The sequence below is a fragment of the Gobius niger genome (assembly GCF_951799975.1).
Source record: "Gobius niger genome assembly, chromosome: 13".
NCBI lineage: Eukaryota > Metazoa > Chordata > Actinopteri > Gobiiformes > Gobiidae > Gobius > Gobius niger.
The window spans coordinates 536586-552527 of NC_136864.1; the positions used below are offsets into that span (position 1 = coordinate 536586).

At 52.7% G+C, this 15942-nt stretch overlaps 1 protein-coding gene across 1 annotated transcript in view; it reads left to right on the plus strand.

Moving 5' to 3' along the window:
- thbs3a (thrombospondin 3a) overlaps nt 1-15942 on the plus strand; it is a 57008-nt gene that overhangs the window by 21431 nt on the left and 19635 nt on the right. The window contains exons 5-15 of the mRNA XM_079569634.1: nt 1836-1887; nt 2110-2258; nt 2976-3113; nt 3177-3251; nt 4633-4785; nt 4861-4971; nt 5848-5955; nt 10200-10359; nt 11878-11996; nt 13202-13254; nt 13453-13634. Coding sequence (XP_079425760.1) covers nt 1836-1887; nt 2110-2258; nt 2976-3113; nt 3177-3251; nt 4633-4785; nt 4861-4971; nt 5848-5955; nt 10200-10359; nt 11878-11996; nt 13202-13254; nt 13453-13634 — 1300 coding nt within the window. The remainder of the gene's footprint in view (nt 1-1835; nt 1888-2109; nt 2259-2975; nt 3114-3176; nt 3252-4632; nt 4786-4860; nt 4972-5847; nt 5956-10199; nt 10360-11877; nt 11997-13201; nt 13255-13452; nt 13635-15942) is intronic.

Consider the following 15942-nt stretch of genomic DNA (forward strand, 5'->3'; position numbering starts at 1 on the left):
GAGAGCAGGTGAGGACCTCAGAGAGCAGGTGAGGACATCAGAGAGCAGGTGAGGACCTCAGAGAGCAGGTGAGGACCTCAGAGAGCAGGTGAGAGAGCAGGTGAGGACCTCAGAGAGCAGGTGAGGACCTCAGAGAGCAGGTGAGGACCTCAGAGAGCAGGTGAGGACCTCAGAGAGCAGGTGAGGACATCAGTGAGGACCTCAGAGAGCAGGTGAGGACCTCAGAGAGCAGGTGAGGACATCAGAGAGCAGGTGAGGCCCTCAGAGAGCAGGTGAGGACCTCAGAGAGCAGGTGAGGACCTCAGAGAGCAGGTGAGGCCCTCAGAGAGCAGGTGAGGACCTCAGAGAGCAGGTGAGGACCTCAGAGAGCAGGTGAGGACCTCAGAGAGCAGGTGAGGCCCTCAGAGAGCAGGTGAGGACATCAGAGAGCAGGTGAGGCCCTCAGAGAGCAGGTGAGGACCTCAGAGAGCAGGAGAGGACCTCAGAGAGCAGGTGAGGACATCAGAGAGCAGGTGAGGACCTCAGAGAGCAGGTGAGGACCTCAGAGAGCAGGTGAGGACCTCAGAGAGCAGGTGAGGACCTCAGAGAGCAGGTGAGGACCTCAGAGAGCAGGTGAGGACCTCAGAGAGCAGGTGAGGACCTCAGAGAGCAGGTGAGGCCCTCAGAGAGCAGGTGAGGACCTCAGAGAGCAGGTGAGGACCTCAGAGAGCAGGTGAGGACCTCAGAGAGCAGGTGAGGCCCTCAGAGAGCAGGTGAGGACATCAGAGAGCAGGTGAGGCCCTCAGAGAGCAGGTGAGGACCTCAGAGAGCAGGAGAGGACCTCAGAGAGCAGGTGAGGACATCAGAGAGCAGGTGAGGACCTCAGAGAGCAGGTGAGGACATCAGTGAGGACATCAGAGAGCAGGTGAGGACCTCAGAGAGCAGGTGAGGACCTCAGAGAGCAGGTGAGGACCTCAGTGAGCAGGTGAGGACCTCAGAGAGCAGGTGAGGACCTCAGTGAGGACATCAGAGAGCAGGTGAGGACCTCAGAGAGCAGGTGAGGACCTCAGAGAGCAGGTGAGGACCTGAGAGAGCAGGTGAGGACCTCAGAGAGCGGGTGAGGACCTGAGAGAGCAGGTGAGGACCTCAGTGAGGACCTCAGAGAGCAGGTGAGGACATCAGAGAGCAGGTGAGGACCTCAGTGTGGACATCAGAGAGCAGGTGAGGACCTCAGTGAGCAGGTGAGGACCTCAGAGAGCAGGTGAGGACCTCAGTGAGGACATCAGAGAGCAGGTGAGGACCTCAGAGAGCAGGTGAGGACCTCAGTGAGCAGGTGAGGACCTCAGAGAGCAGGTGAGGACCTCAGAGAGCAGGTGAGGACCTCAGTGAGCAGGTGAGGACCTCAGAGAGCAGGTGAGGACCTGAGAGAGCAGGTGAGGACCTCAGAGAGCGGGTGAGGACCTGAGAGAGCAGGTGAGGACCTCAGTGAGGACCTCAGAGAGCAGGTGAGGACATCAGAGAGCAGGTGAGGACCTCAGAGAGCAGGTGAGGACCTCAGAGAGCAGGTGATGACAGAGAGCAGGTGAGGACCTCAGAGAGGACCTCAGAGAGCAGGTGAGGACATCAGAGAGCAGGTGAGGACATCAGAGAGCAGGTGAGGACATCAGAGAGCAGGTGAGGACCTCAGAGAGCAGGTGAGGAGCTGGTCTGAGCTCTCGCTCCCGGGTCACTGAGGTCTTTCTTTTCTCACGTTCTCCTGTTCATGTTTAGTTCGTGGAGGTGATTCTGACCATCAGCTCCACGTCAGGAGGTCCTGGACAAACCGGAGAATCTTCTGACCTTTGTGTCTGTTTCAGGTGAAGGAGATGTCTCTGATCAGGAACACCATCCTGGAGTGTCAGGTTTGTGGTGAGTTCCTCCAGGTTCCTCAGAAAGGAACTCGATCTACAGTTTATAAACCACAGTCACACACTTTACTCATGAAGCTCATCTGAACATCTGGGAAAGTTCTGCATGAACAAAGAAACTAGAATAAAAAGGTCAAAGTGTCACCAGGAGCTTCAGGAGATAAAATAAAGCAGTTAAACTAAAGGTCCTAAACACGGTCAGAAGTTCTGGTCTGGGTTCCAGGTTTCCACGAGCCGCGATCCCGCTGTTCTCCAAACCCCTGCTTTAGGGGCGTGGCCTGTGTGGAGAGCCTACATTTCCCAGGATTCACCTGTGGCTCGTGTCCCGCCGGGTTGGAGGGGAATGGGACGCACTGCGAGGACGTGGACGAGGTGAGGACTCCGGGTCACGTGTCCAGGGTGGATCACGTATGTGGTTTTGAACGGCCAATCAGAGGAGGGCGGAGACAGTATGGCCAATCAGAGGGCGGAGACAGGTGAGGTCAATCAGAGGGCGGAGACAGGTGAGGTCAATCAGAGGAGGGCGGAGACAGGTATAGCCAATCAGAGGAGGGCGGAGACAGGTACGGCCAATCAGAGGAGGGCGGAGACAGGTGAGGCCAATCAGAGGAGGGCGGAGACAGGTGAGGCCAATCAGAGGAGGGCGGAGACAGGTACGGACAATCAGAGGGCGGAGACAGGTACGGCCAATCAGAGGGCGGAGACAGGTGAGGTCAATCAGAGGAGGGCGGGGACAGGTGAGGCCAATCAGAGGAGGGCGGAGACAGGTACGGACAATCAGAGGGCGGAGACAGGTACGGCCAATCAGAAGAGGGCGGAGACAGGTACGGACAATCAGAAGAGGGCGGAGACAGGTACGGACAATCAGAGGAGGGCGGAGACAGGTACGGACAATCAGAGGAGGGCGGAGACAGGTACGGACAATCAGAGGAGGGCGGAGACAGGTACGGCCAATCAGAGGAGTGCCACGTGTCCTTGGTAGATCACGTATGTTGTTTTGAACATGTGACCCATGATCACCCGCAGTGTCACGTGTCCAGGGTAGATCACGTATGTGGTTTTGAACATGTGACCCGTGATCACCCGCAGTGCTCCGTGTTCCCGTGTCACGACCCGTCGCTCTGCCTGAACTCTGAGGGGAGGTTCTCCTGTAGGCCCTGCCCCCGCGGCCTGTGGGGGGCGCCGGTGAGCGGCTCCGGCCTCAGCTTCGCCAAGACGCACAGACAGGTAACGAGTCCAGCGGAGTCTCAGTCCGGACCAGGGCTCATCTGACTGACCCGTCTGTTTCAGGAGTGTTCGGACATCGACGAGTGCTTAGACCTGCCAGACGCCTGCGCAGCCAACTCCGTCTGCATCAACACTGTGGTGAGTACTTATACTTATACTTATACTTATACTACTTATACTACTACTGCTACTACTACTGCTATTACTGATACTAATACTGCGCAGCCAACTCCGTCTGCATCAACACTGTGGTGAGTACTTATACTTATACTACTACTACTACTACTACTAATACTACTACTTATACTACTACTTATACTTATACTACTACTACTACTACTACTACTACTACTACTTATACTACTACTACTGATACTACTACTGATTCTACCACTGATGCTAATACTGCACTGCTAGCATCAGCACTGAGGTGAGTACTTATACTTATACTACTACTACTACTTATACTAATACTTATACTGCTAATGCTACTACTTATACTGCTACTTATATTGCTACTCCTACTGCTACTACTACTACTTATACTACTACTTATACTGCTACTTATACTACTACTTATACTGCTACTACTACTATTACTACTACTACTTATACTACTACTACTTATACTGCTACTACTTATACTGCTACTACTACTATTACTACTACTACTTATACTACTACTACTTATACTGTTACTACTACTATTACTATTACTACTTATACTACTACTACTTATACTATTACTACTACTATTACTACTACTATTACTACTACTACTTATATTACTACTTATACTACTACTTATACTGCTACTACTGCTACTACTACTACTATTACTACTACTACTTATACTACTACTACTTATACTATTACTACTACTATTACTACTACTACTTATACTACTACTCATACTACTACTTATACTGCTACTACTACGGCTACTACTACTACTATTACTACTATTACTATTACTGCTACTACTGCTACTAATACTGCGCAGCCAACTCTGTCTGCATCAACACTGTGGTGAGTACTTATACTTATACTACTACTTATACTGCTACTACTACTACTACTTATACTGCTACTTATACTACTACTTATACTGCTACTTATACTACTACTTATACTGCTACTTATACTACTACTTATACTGCTACTGCTACTTATACTTATACTGCTACTACTACTACTGCTACTAATACTGCGCAGCCAACTCTGTCTGCATCAACACTGTGGTGAGTACTTATACTACTACTACTTATACTGCTACTACAACTATTACTACTACTACTATTACTACTACTGATACTACTACTGATGCTACTACTGATGCTAATACTGATGCTAATACTGATGCTAATACTAATACTACTACTGATGCTAATACTGATGCTAATACTGATGCTAATACTGATGCTAATACTGATGCTAATACTGCACTGCTAGCTCCGCCCGCATCAGCACTGAGGCGAGCGCTCGGTGGTTTCTATGGTAACGGCGTTCCCGTGTCCAGGGCTCCTTCAAATGTGGCGGCTGCAAACCCGGTTTCCACGGTAACCAGACCTCGGGATGCTCCGCCCGGAAGTCCTGCTCCGGCCTGACCTTCAACCCCTGCGACGCCAACGCCCACTGCAGCCTGGAGCGCAGCGGCGAGGTCACCTGCACGGTACAGACGACTCTCTCACGCAACCGTCACGTATGTTGAAGGTTTTCACTCACGCCGCGTCCGGACGTGTTTCAGTGCAACGTGGGCTGGGCGGGAAACGGGAACACGTGCGGACAGGACACGGACATCGACGGCTTCCCGGACCGTTCTCTACCGTGCCACGACACGCACCGCCACTGCAGACAGGTACGGCCAATCAGAGGAGGGCGGGGACGGCCAATCAGAGGAGGGCGGGGACGGGTACGGCCAATCAGAGGAGAAGGAGACAGGTACGGCCAATCAGAGGAGGGCGGAGAGAGGTACGGCCAATCAGAGGAGGGCGGGGACGGGTATGGCCAATCAGAGGAGGGCGGGGAGGGGTACGGCCAATCAGAGGAGAAGGAGACAGGTACGGCCAATCAGAGGGCGGAGACAGGTACGGCCAATCAGAGGAGAGAGCAGGTACGGCCAATCAGAGGAGAAGGAGACGGGTACGGCCAATCAGAGGGCGGGGACAGGTACGGCCAATTAGAAGAGGGCGGGGACGGCCAATCAGAGGAGGGAGAGAGGCATGGCCAATCAGAGGGCGGAGACAAGTACAGCCAATCAGAGGAGGGCGGGGACGGGTGCGGCCAATCAGAGGAGAAGGAGACGGGTACGGCCAATCAGAGGAGAAGGAGACAGTTACGGCCAATCAGAGGAGAAGGAGACAGGTACAACCAATCAGAGGAGAAGGAGACAGGTACGGCCAATCAGAGGAGAAGGAGACAGGTACGGCCAATCAGAGGGCGGGGACAGGTACGGCCAATTAGAAGAGGGCGGGGACGGGTACGGCCAATCAGAGGAGGGAGAGAGGCATGGCCAATCAGAGGGCGGAGACAAGTACAGCCAATCAGAGGAGGGCGGAGACAGTTGTGGCCAATCAGAGGAGAGCTGGGATTCAAACCGGCCAATCAGAGGAGAGCGCAGGTATGGAGAATCAGTGGAGCCAAAGACTGTTAGTATTTTCAGAGAGTTTTGCTTGTTGTAAGACGTGGCGCGTCTGCGGATGATGTCACAGTCAGCTGACCCGCGTGTTTCCAGGACAACTGTCTGCGGACGCCGAACTCGGGGCAGGAGGACGCGGACGGCGACGGCATCGGAGACCAGTGCGACGAGGACGCGGACGGAGACGGCATCAAGAACGTGGAGGTGCCAACAAGAAGAGCTAACCGACGCTAACCCCCACTGACCCAACGCTAACTCCCACTGAACCAACGCTAACTCCTACTGAACCAACGCTAACTCCCACTGAACCAACGCTAACTCCTACTGAACCAACGCTAACACCCACTGAACCAACGCTAACCCCCACTGAACCATCGCTAACTCCCACTGAACCAACGCTAACCCCCACTGAACCAACGCTAACTCCCACTGAACCAACGCTAACTCCCACTGAAACAACGCTAACTCCCACTGAACCAACGCTAACTCCCACTGAGCCAACGCTAACTCCCACTGAACCGACGCTAACCCCCACTGAACCAACGCTAACCCCCTATGAACCAACGCTAACTCCCACTGAACCAACGCTAACCCCCACTGAACCAACGCTAACTCCCACTGAAACAACGCTAACCCCCACTGAACCAACGCTAACTCCCACTGAACCATCGCTAACTCCCACTGAAACAACGCTAGCTCCCACTGAACCAACGCTAACTCCTACTGAACCAACGCTAACTCCCACTGAAACAACGCTAACACCCACTGAACCAACGCTAACTCCCACTGAACCAACGCTAACTCCCACTGAAACAACGCTAACTCCCACTGAACCAACGCTAACTCCTACTGAACCAACGCTAACTCCCACTGAAACAACGCTAACTCCCACTGAACCAACGCTAACCCCCACTGAACCAACTCTAACCCCCACTGAAACAACGCTAACCCCCACTGAAACAACGCTAACTCCCACTGAACCAACGCTAACTCCCACTGAACCAACGCTAACTCCCACTGAAACAACGCTAACTCCCACTGAACCAACGCTAACCCCCACTGAACCAACGCTAACTCCCATTGAACCAACGCTAACTCCCACTGAACCAACACTAACTCCCACTGACCCAACGCTAACCCCAACTGACCCAGAGCTAACTCCCACTGAACCAACACTAACTCCCACTGAAACAACGCTAACTCCCACTGAACCAACGCTAACTCCCACTGAACCAACGCTAACTCCCACTAACCCAACGCTAACTCCCACTAACCCAACGCTAACTCCTACTGAACAAACGCTAACTCCCACTGAACCAACGCTAACTCCCACTGAGCCAACGCTAACTCCCACTGAACCAACGCTAACTCCCACTGAACCAACGCTAACTCCCACTGAACCAACGCTAACTCCCACTGAACCAACGCTAACCCCCACTGAGCCAACGCTAACTCCCACTGAGCCAACGCTAACCCCCACTGAGCCAACGCTAACCCCCACTGAGCCAACTCTAACTCCCACTGAACCAACGCTAACTCCTACTGAACCAACGCTAACCCCCACTGAACCAACGCTAACCCCCACTGAGCCAACGCTAACTCCCACTGAACCAACGCTAACCCCCACTGAACCAACGCTAACCCCCACTGAGCCAACGCTAACTCCCACTGAACCAACGCTAACTCCCACTGAAACAACGCTAACTCCCACTGAACCAACGCTAACTCCCACTGAACCAACGCTAACTCCCACTGAACCAACGCTAACTCCCACTGAACCAACGCTAACTCCTACTGAACCAACGCTAACTCCCACTGAAACAACGCTAACTCCCACTAAACCAACGCTAACTCCCACTAAACCAATGCTAACCCCCACTGAACCAACGCTAACTCCCACTGAACCAACGCTAACTCCTACTGAACCAACGCTAACTCCCACTGAACCAACGCTAACTCCCACTGAACCAACGCTAACTCCCACTGAACCAACGCTAACTCCTACTGAACCAACGCTAACTCCCACTGAAACAACGCTAACTCCCACTAAACCAACGCTAACTCCCACTAAACCAACGCTAACCCCCACTGAACCAACGCTAACTCCCACTGAACCAACGCTAACTCCTACTGAACCAACGCTAACTCCTACTGAACCAACGCTAACCCCCACTGAACCAACGCTAACTCCCACTAAACCAACGCTAACTCCCACTGAACCAACGCTAACCCCCACTGAACCAACGCTAACCCCCACTGAGCCAACGCTAACTCCTACTGAACCAACGCTAACTCCCACTGAACCAACGCTAACTCCCACTGAACCAACGCTAACTCCCACTGAACCAACGCTAACTCCTACTGAACCAACGCTAACTCCCACTGACCCAACGCTAACTCCTACTGAACCAACGCTAACTCCTACTGAACCAACGCTAACCCCCACTGACCCAACGCTAATCCCCACTGAACCAACGCTAACTCCCACTGAACCAACGCTAACTCCCATTGAACCAACGCTAACCCCCACTGAACCAACGCTAACTCCCACTGAACAAACGCTAACTCCCACTGAACCACCGCTAACTCCCACTGAACCAACGCTAACCCCCACTGAACAAACGCTAACTCCCACTGAACCAACGCTAACTCCCACTGAACCAACGCTAACTCCCACTGAACCAACGCTAACCCCACTGAACCAACGCTAACCCCCACTGAACAAACGCTAACTCCCACTGAACCAACGCTAACTCCCACTGAACCAACGCTAACTCCCACTGAACCATCGCTAACTCCCACTGAACCAACGCTAACTCCCACTGAACCAACGCTAACTCCCACTGAACCAACGCTAACCCCACTGAGCCAACGCTAACTCCCACTGAACCAACGCTAACTCCCACTGAACCAACGCTAACCCCACTGAGCCAACGCTAACCCCCACTGAACAAACGCTAACTCCCACTGAACCAACGCTAACTCCCACTGAACCATCGCTAACTCCCACTGAACCAACGCTAACTCCCACTGAACCAACGCTAACTCCCACTGAACCAACGCTAACTCCCACTGAACCAACGCTAACTCCCACTGAACCAATGCTAACTCCCACTGAACAAACGCTAACACCCACTGAACCAATGCTAACTCCCACTGAACCAACGCTAACCCCCACTGAACAAACGCTAACTCCCACTGAACCAACGCTAACTCCCATTGAACCAACGCTAACCCCCACTGAACCAACGCTAACTCCCACTGAACAAACGCTAACTCCCACTGAACCACCGCTAACTCCCACTGAACCAACGCTAACCCCCACTGAACAAACGCTAACTCCCACTGAACCAACGCTAACTCCCACTGAACCAACGCTAACTCCCACTGAACCAACGCTAACCCCACTGAACCAACGCTAACCCCCACTGAACAAACGCTAACTCCCACTGAACCAACGCTAACTCCCACTGAACCAACGCTAACTCCCACTGAACCATCGCTAACTCCCACTGAACCAACGCTAACTCCCACTGAACCAACGCTAACTCCTACTGAACCAACGCTAACTCCCACTGAACCAACGCTAACTCCCACTGAACCAACGCTAACCCCACTGAGCCAACGCTAACTCCCACTGAACCAACGCTAACTCCCACTGAACCAACGCTAACCCCACTGAGCCAACGCTAACCCCCACTGAACAAACGCTAACTCCCACTGAACCAACGCTAACTCCCACTGAACCATCGCTAACTCCCACTGAACCAACGCTAACTCCCACTGAACCAACGCTAACTCCCACTGAACCAACGCTAACTCCCACTGAACCAACGCTAACTCCCACTGAACCAATGCTAACTCCCACTGAACCAACGCTAACCCCCACTGAACAAACGCTAACACCCACTGAACCAATGTTAACCCCCACTGAACCAATGCTAACTCCCACTGAACCAACGCTAACTCCCACTGAACCAACGCTAACTCCTACTGAACCAACGCTAACTCCCACTGAACCAACGCTAACTCCCACTGAACCAACGCTAACTCCCACTGAACCAACGCTAACTCCCACTGTACCAACGCTAACTCCCACTGACCCAACGCTAACTCCCACTGAACCAACGCTAACTCCCACTGAACCAACGCTAACTGCCACTGAACCAACGCTAACTCCCACTGAGCCAACGCTAACCCCCACTGAACCAACGCTAACCCCACTGAACCAACGCTAACTGCCACTGAACCAACGCTAACTCCCACTGAGCCAACGCTAACTCCCACTGAACCAACGCTAGCTCCCACTGACCCAATGCTAACCCACGCTGAGCAACTTCCTGACTCTGAAGCACTTTGTAGTACTCTATGTAGTGCATTTTGAAGTACTCTGAAGTATTTTGAAGTGAGTTTTGAAGTACTCAGGTCCGCTCGTGTCTCGTCTCCAGGATAACTGCCGTCTGGTCCCGAACAAAGACCAGCAGAACTCGGACTCAGACTCGTTCGGCGACTCGTGCGACAACTGTCCCACGGTTCCCAACCCGGACCAGCGGGACACGGACAACAACGGCCAGGGGGACGCCTGCGACCAGGACATCGACGGGGACGGTCAGTCATGGTTCAGTCCTGGTTCAGACCTGGTTCAGACCTGGTTTAGTCCTGGTTTAGTCCTGGTTCAGTCAGGGTTCAGACCTGGTTTAGTCCTGGTTTAGTCCTGGTTTAGTCCTGGTTTAGTCCTGGTTTAGTCCTGGTTTAGTCCTGGTTTAGTCCTGGTTCAGTCCTGGTTTAGTCCTGGTTTAGACCTGGTTTAGTCCTGGTTCAGTCCTGGTTTAGTCCTGGTTTAGTCCTGGTTTAGTCCTGGTTCAGTCAGGGTTCAGACCTGGTTTAGTCCTGGTTTAGTCCTGGTTTAGTCCTGGTTTAGTCCTGGTTTAGTCCTGGTTTAGTCCTGGTTCAGTCAGGGTTCAGTCCTGGTTTAGACCTGGTTTAGTCCTGGTTCAGTCCTGGTTTAGTCCTGGTTTAGTCCTGGTTCAGTCCTGGTTCAGTCCTGGTTCAGTCCTGGTTCAGTCCTGGTTTAGTCCTGGTTTAGTCCTGGTTTAGTCCTGGTTCAGTCCTGGTTCAGTCAGGGTTTAGTCCTGGTTTAGTCCTGGTTTAGTCCTGGTTCAGTCAGGGTTCAGTCCTGGTTCAGTCCTGGTTCAGTCCTGGTTCAGTCCTGGTTTAGTCCTTGTTCAGTCAGGGTTCAGTCCTGGTTTAGACCTGGTTTAGTCCTGGTTCAGTCCTGGTTTAGTCCTGGTTTAGTCCTGGTTCAGTCCTGGTTCAGTCCTGGTTCAGTCCTGGTTCAGTCCTGGTTTAGTCCTGGTTTAGTCCTGGTTTAGTCCTGGTTCAGTCCTGGTTTAGTTCTGGTGTAGTCCTGGTTTAGACCTGGTTTAGTCCTGGTTTAGTCCTGGTTCAGTCCTGGTTTAGTCCTGGTTCAGTCCTGGTTTAGTTCTGGTTCAGTCCTGGTTTAGTCCTGGTTTAGTCCTGGTTTAGTCCTGGTTTAGTCCTGGTTCAGTCAGGGTTCAGTCCTGGTTTAGACCTGGTTTAGTCCTGGTTCAGTCCTGGTTTAGTCCTGGTTCAGTCCTGGTTCAGTCAGGGTTTAGTCCTGGTTTAGTCCTGGTTTAGTCCTGGTTCAGTCAGGGTTCAGTCCTGGTTTAGACCTGGTTTAGTCCTGGTTCAGTCCTGGTTTAGTCCTGGTTCAGTCCTGGTTCAGTCCTGGTTCAGTCCTGGTTTAGTCCTGGTTTAGTCCTGGTTTAGTCCTGGTTCAGTCCTGGTTCAGTCAGGGTTTAGTCCTGGTTTAGTCCTGGTTTAGTCCTGGTTCAGTCAGGGTTCAGTCCTGGTTTAGACCTGGTTTAGTCCTGGTTCAGTCCTGGTTTAGTCCTGGTTTAGTCCTGGTTCAGTCCTGGTTCAGTCCTGGTTCAGTCCTGGTTCAGTCCTGGTTTAGTCCTGGTTTAGTCCTGGTTTAGTCCTGGTTCAGTCCTGGTTTAGTTCTGGTGTAGTCCTGGTTTAGACCTGGTTTAGTCCTGGTTTAGTCCTGGTTCAGTCCTGGTTTAGTCCTGGTTTAGTCCTGGTCTGAAGTTCCTCTCGTTTCAGGGATCCCGAACGTCCTGGACAACTGCCCGAAGGTTCCCAACCCGATGCAGACGGACCGAGACCGGGACGGGGTCGGAGACGCCTGTGACAGCTGCCCCGAGATCAGCAACCCTATGCAGGTAACTAACTGTTTACTAACTATTACACCATGGTCTGGGTGAATACTGGACTCTGATTGGCTGGTGCATTATTTTGGTGTAACCGCACACGTAGTCCGGTAGTTAAATCACTGGGATGTCACTCCGCTGTGGCGTCGCCATAGCAACGCCTGACACAGCTGAGTCAGATAAAGGCGTAATTAGTGACTGACAGGAATGTATGAGATGGATTTAGTGTTTGCTAAATGTTTGTAGAGGAGAGTGAGCAGCTAGGTTAGCTACTGTTAATAACATATGAGCTTTACATTTCTATTGGAAACGGTTAAGGCTATTCATCATTTTCAGGCGAACATAAAATGATCCTGCATTGAAGCATATTTGGCTGGATTAGTAAAGTCAAACATAAAAGTTTGAGTTGGGGGGGCCCAGGTGTGAGCGACTCCACCGCAGCTGTTTCTTCAGGTTAACCTCTGAACTCCCGCCTGAGCCGAGCACATTTTCTCCAGCTCGGCTTTACCCCAATCCAAAAGCTTCTGGAAAAAAAGGTGTGAAAATAGCGACAGAACTGAGACGAAAACAAGAATGAAGATGTGACAAAAAAAGACAAAAAAGACGAAAAAAAGACAAAAAATGTGACAAAAAATGTGACAAAAAAAGACAAAAAATGTGACAAAAAAAGACAAAAAATGTGACAAAAAAAGACAAAAAAAATGTGACAAAAAATGTGACAAAAAACGACTAAAAAAAGACAATAATGTGACAAAAAATAAGGTAAATAACTGGTGCCCACGAGTGCCGCATATCGGTGTTTCCTTCCAGGGAAAAGTGTTTCCGGGTTAGTCCTGTTGTGTTGTGATTCTGTGCTGATGTTGTGTCGTTGAGCCTGACTGAGATCCTCGTAATAGCTGCGGAGAATGACTCGCTCTGAGACCAGCCTTCAGTGACCGGCTAATAACCCACACAAAATAGTCCCGTAGTCTGGCAGATTTAGTGACTTTAGTCAATGAAACACACATTTATTATAAATGTTAGGTTTGTGGGACCCTGGTATAAGCGGATTAAACAACGAGGAGCCGCGTTAGACGTTATAATGCAGGAGGAACAACACTGTGCCGGGCGTTAGAACCGACTAACGCGGCTCCGAGGTGTTTAATCCTTACTTAACTAACCCGTGATCAGCAGCCCTCTCTCGTGACCTTGTGACCTTTGACCTTTCTGTGTTTCAGGCCGACGTGGACAATGATCTGGTGGGAGACGTGTGTGACACCAACCTGGACACGTGAGTCCAGCCTCAGTCAGACCTGGTTCTGGTTCTGGTCCCGGTCCTGGTCCGGCTCTGATCCTGGTCACGGTCCCGGTCCTGGTCCGGCTCTGATCCTGGTCACGGTCCCGGTCCTGGTCCCGGTCCTGGTCCCGGTCCTGGTCCCGGTCCTGGTCCTGGTCCGGCTCTGATCCTGGTTTTGTGTCTGCCTTTCAGAGACGGGGACGGACACCAGGACTCGAGGGACAACTGCCCGGACGTCCCGAACAGCTCCCAGCTCGACTCGGACAACGACGGCCTCGGGGACGACTGTGACCATGACGACGACAACGACGGCGTCCTGGACGACACGGACAACTGCCGCCTGATCCCCAACCCCCACCAGCGGGACAGCGACAGTGAGGACCGACCCAACGCTGCCCCCACTGGCCCTACGCTAACTCCCACTGAGCCGACGCTAACCCCCACTGAGCCAACGCTAACCCCACTGAGCCAACGCTAACTCCCACTGACCCTACGCTAACCCCCACTGAGCCAACGCTAACCCCCACTGAGCCAACGCTAACCCCCACTGAGCCAACGCTAACCCCCACTGAGCCAACGCTAACTCCCACTGAGCCAACGCTAACTCCCACTGAGCCAACGCTAACCCCCACTGAGCCAACGCTAACCCCCACTGAGCCAACGCTAACTCCCACTGAGCCAACGCTAACCCCACAGACCCTACGCTAACCCCCACTGAGCCAACGCTAACTCCACTGAGCCAACGCTAACTCCCACTGAGCCAACGCTAACTCCCACTGAACCAACGCTAACCCCACTGAGCCAGCGCTAACTCCCACTGAGCCAACGCTAACTCCCACTGAACCAACGCTAACCCCCACTGAACCAACGCTAACTCCCACTGACCCAATGCTAACTCCCACTGAACCAACGCTAACTCCCACTGAGCCAACGCTAACTCCCACTGAGCCAACGCTAACTCCCACTGAACCAACGCTAACTCCCACTGACCCAATGCTAACTCCCACTGAACCAACGCTAACTCCCACTGAACCAACGCTAACTCCCACTGAGCCAACGCTAACTCCCACTGACCCAATGCTAACTCCCACTGACCCAATGCTAACTCCCACTGAACCAACGCTAACTCCCACTGAACCAACGCTAACTCCCACTGAACCAACGCTAACTCCCACTGAGCCAACGCTAACTCCCACTGACCCAATGCTAACTCCCACTGACCCAATGCTAACTCCCACTGAACCAACGCTAACTCCCACTGAGCCAACGCTAACTCCCACTGAACCAACGCTAACTCCCACTGAACCAACGCTAACTCCCACTGAACCAACGCTAACCCCCACTGAACCAACGCTAACTCCCACTGAACCAACGCTAACTCCCACTGAACCAACACTAACTCCCACTGAGCCAACGCTAACTCCTACTGAACCAACGCTAACTCCCACTGAACCAACGCTAACTCCCACTGAACCAACACTAACTCCCACTGAACCAACACTAACTCCCACTGAGCCAACGCTAACCCCCACTGAACCAACGCTAACTCCCACTGAACCAACACTAACTCCCACTGAGCCAACGCTAACCCCCACTGAACCAACGCTAACCCCCACTGAGCCAACGCTAACCCCCACTGAACCAGCGCTAACTCCCACTGAACCAACGCTAACCCCCACTGAACCAGCGCTAACTCCCACTGAGCCAACGCTAACTCCCACTGAGCCAACGCTAACTCCACTGAACCAACGCTAACCCCACTGAGCCAACGCTAACTCCCACTGAACCAACGCTAACTCCCACTGAACCAACGCTAACTCCCACTGAGCCAACGCTAACTCCCACTGAACCAACGCTAACCCCCACTGAGCCAACGCTAACCCCCACTGAGCCAACGCTAACCCCCACTGAGCCAACGCTAACCCCCACTGAACCAACGCTAACCCCACTGAGCCAACGCTAACTCCCACTGAACCAACGCTAACCCCACTGAACCAACGCTAACCCCCACTGAACCAACGCTAACTCCTACTGAACCAACGCTAACTCCCACTGAACCAACGCTAACCCCCACTGAACCAACGCTAACCCCACTGAGCCAACGCTAACTCCCACTGAGCCAACGCTAACCCCCACTGAACCAACGCTAACCCCACTGAGCCAACGCTAACTCCCACTGAACCAACGCTAACCCCACTGAGCCAACGCTAACCCCCACTGAACCAACGCTAACCCCACTGAGCCAACGCTAACTCCCACTGAACCAACGCTAACTCCTACTGAACCAACGCTAACTCCCACTGAACCAACGCTAACCCCACTGAGCCAACGCTAACCCCACTGAGCCAACGCTAACTCCACTGAACCAACGCTAACCCCACTGAGCCAACGCTAACCCCACTGAGCCAACGCTAACTCCCACTGAACCAACGCTAACTCCCACTGAGCCAACGCTAACTCCCACTGAACCAACGCTAACCCCACTGAGCCAACGCTAACTCCCACTGAACCAACGCTAACTCCCACTGAACCAACGCTAACTCCCACTGAACCAACGCTAACTCCCACTGAGCCAACGCTAACTCCCACTGAACCAACGCTAACCCCCACTGAGCCAACGCTAACCCCCACTGAGCCAACGCTAACCCCCACTGAGCCAACGCTAACCCCCACTGAACCAAC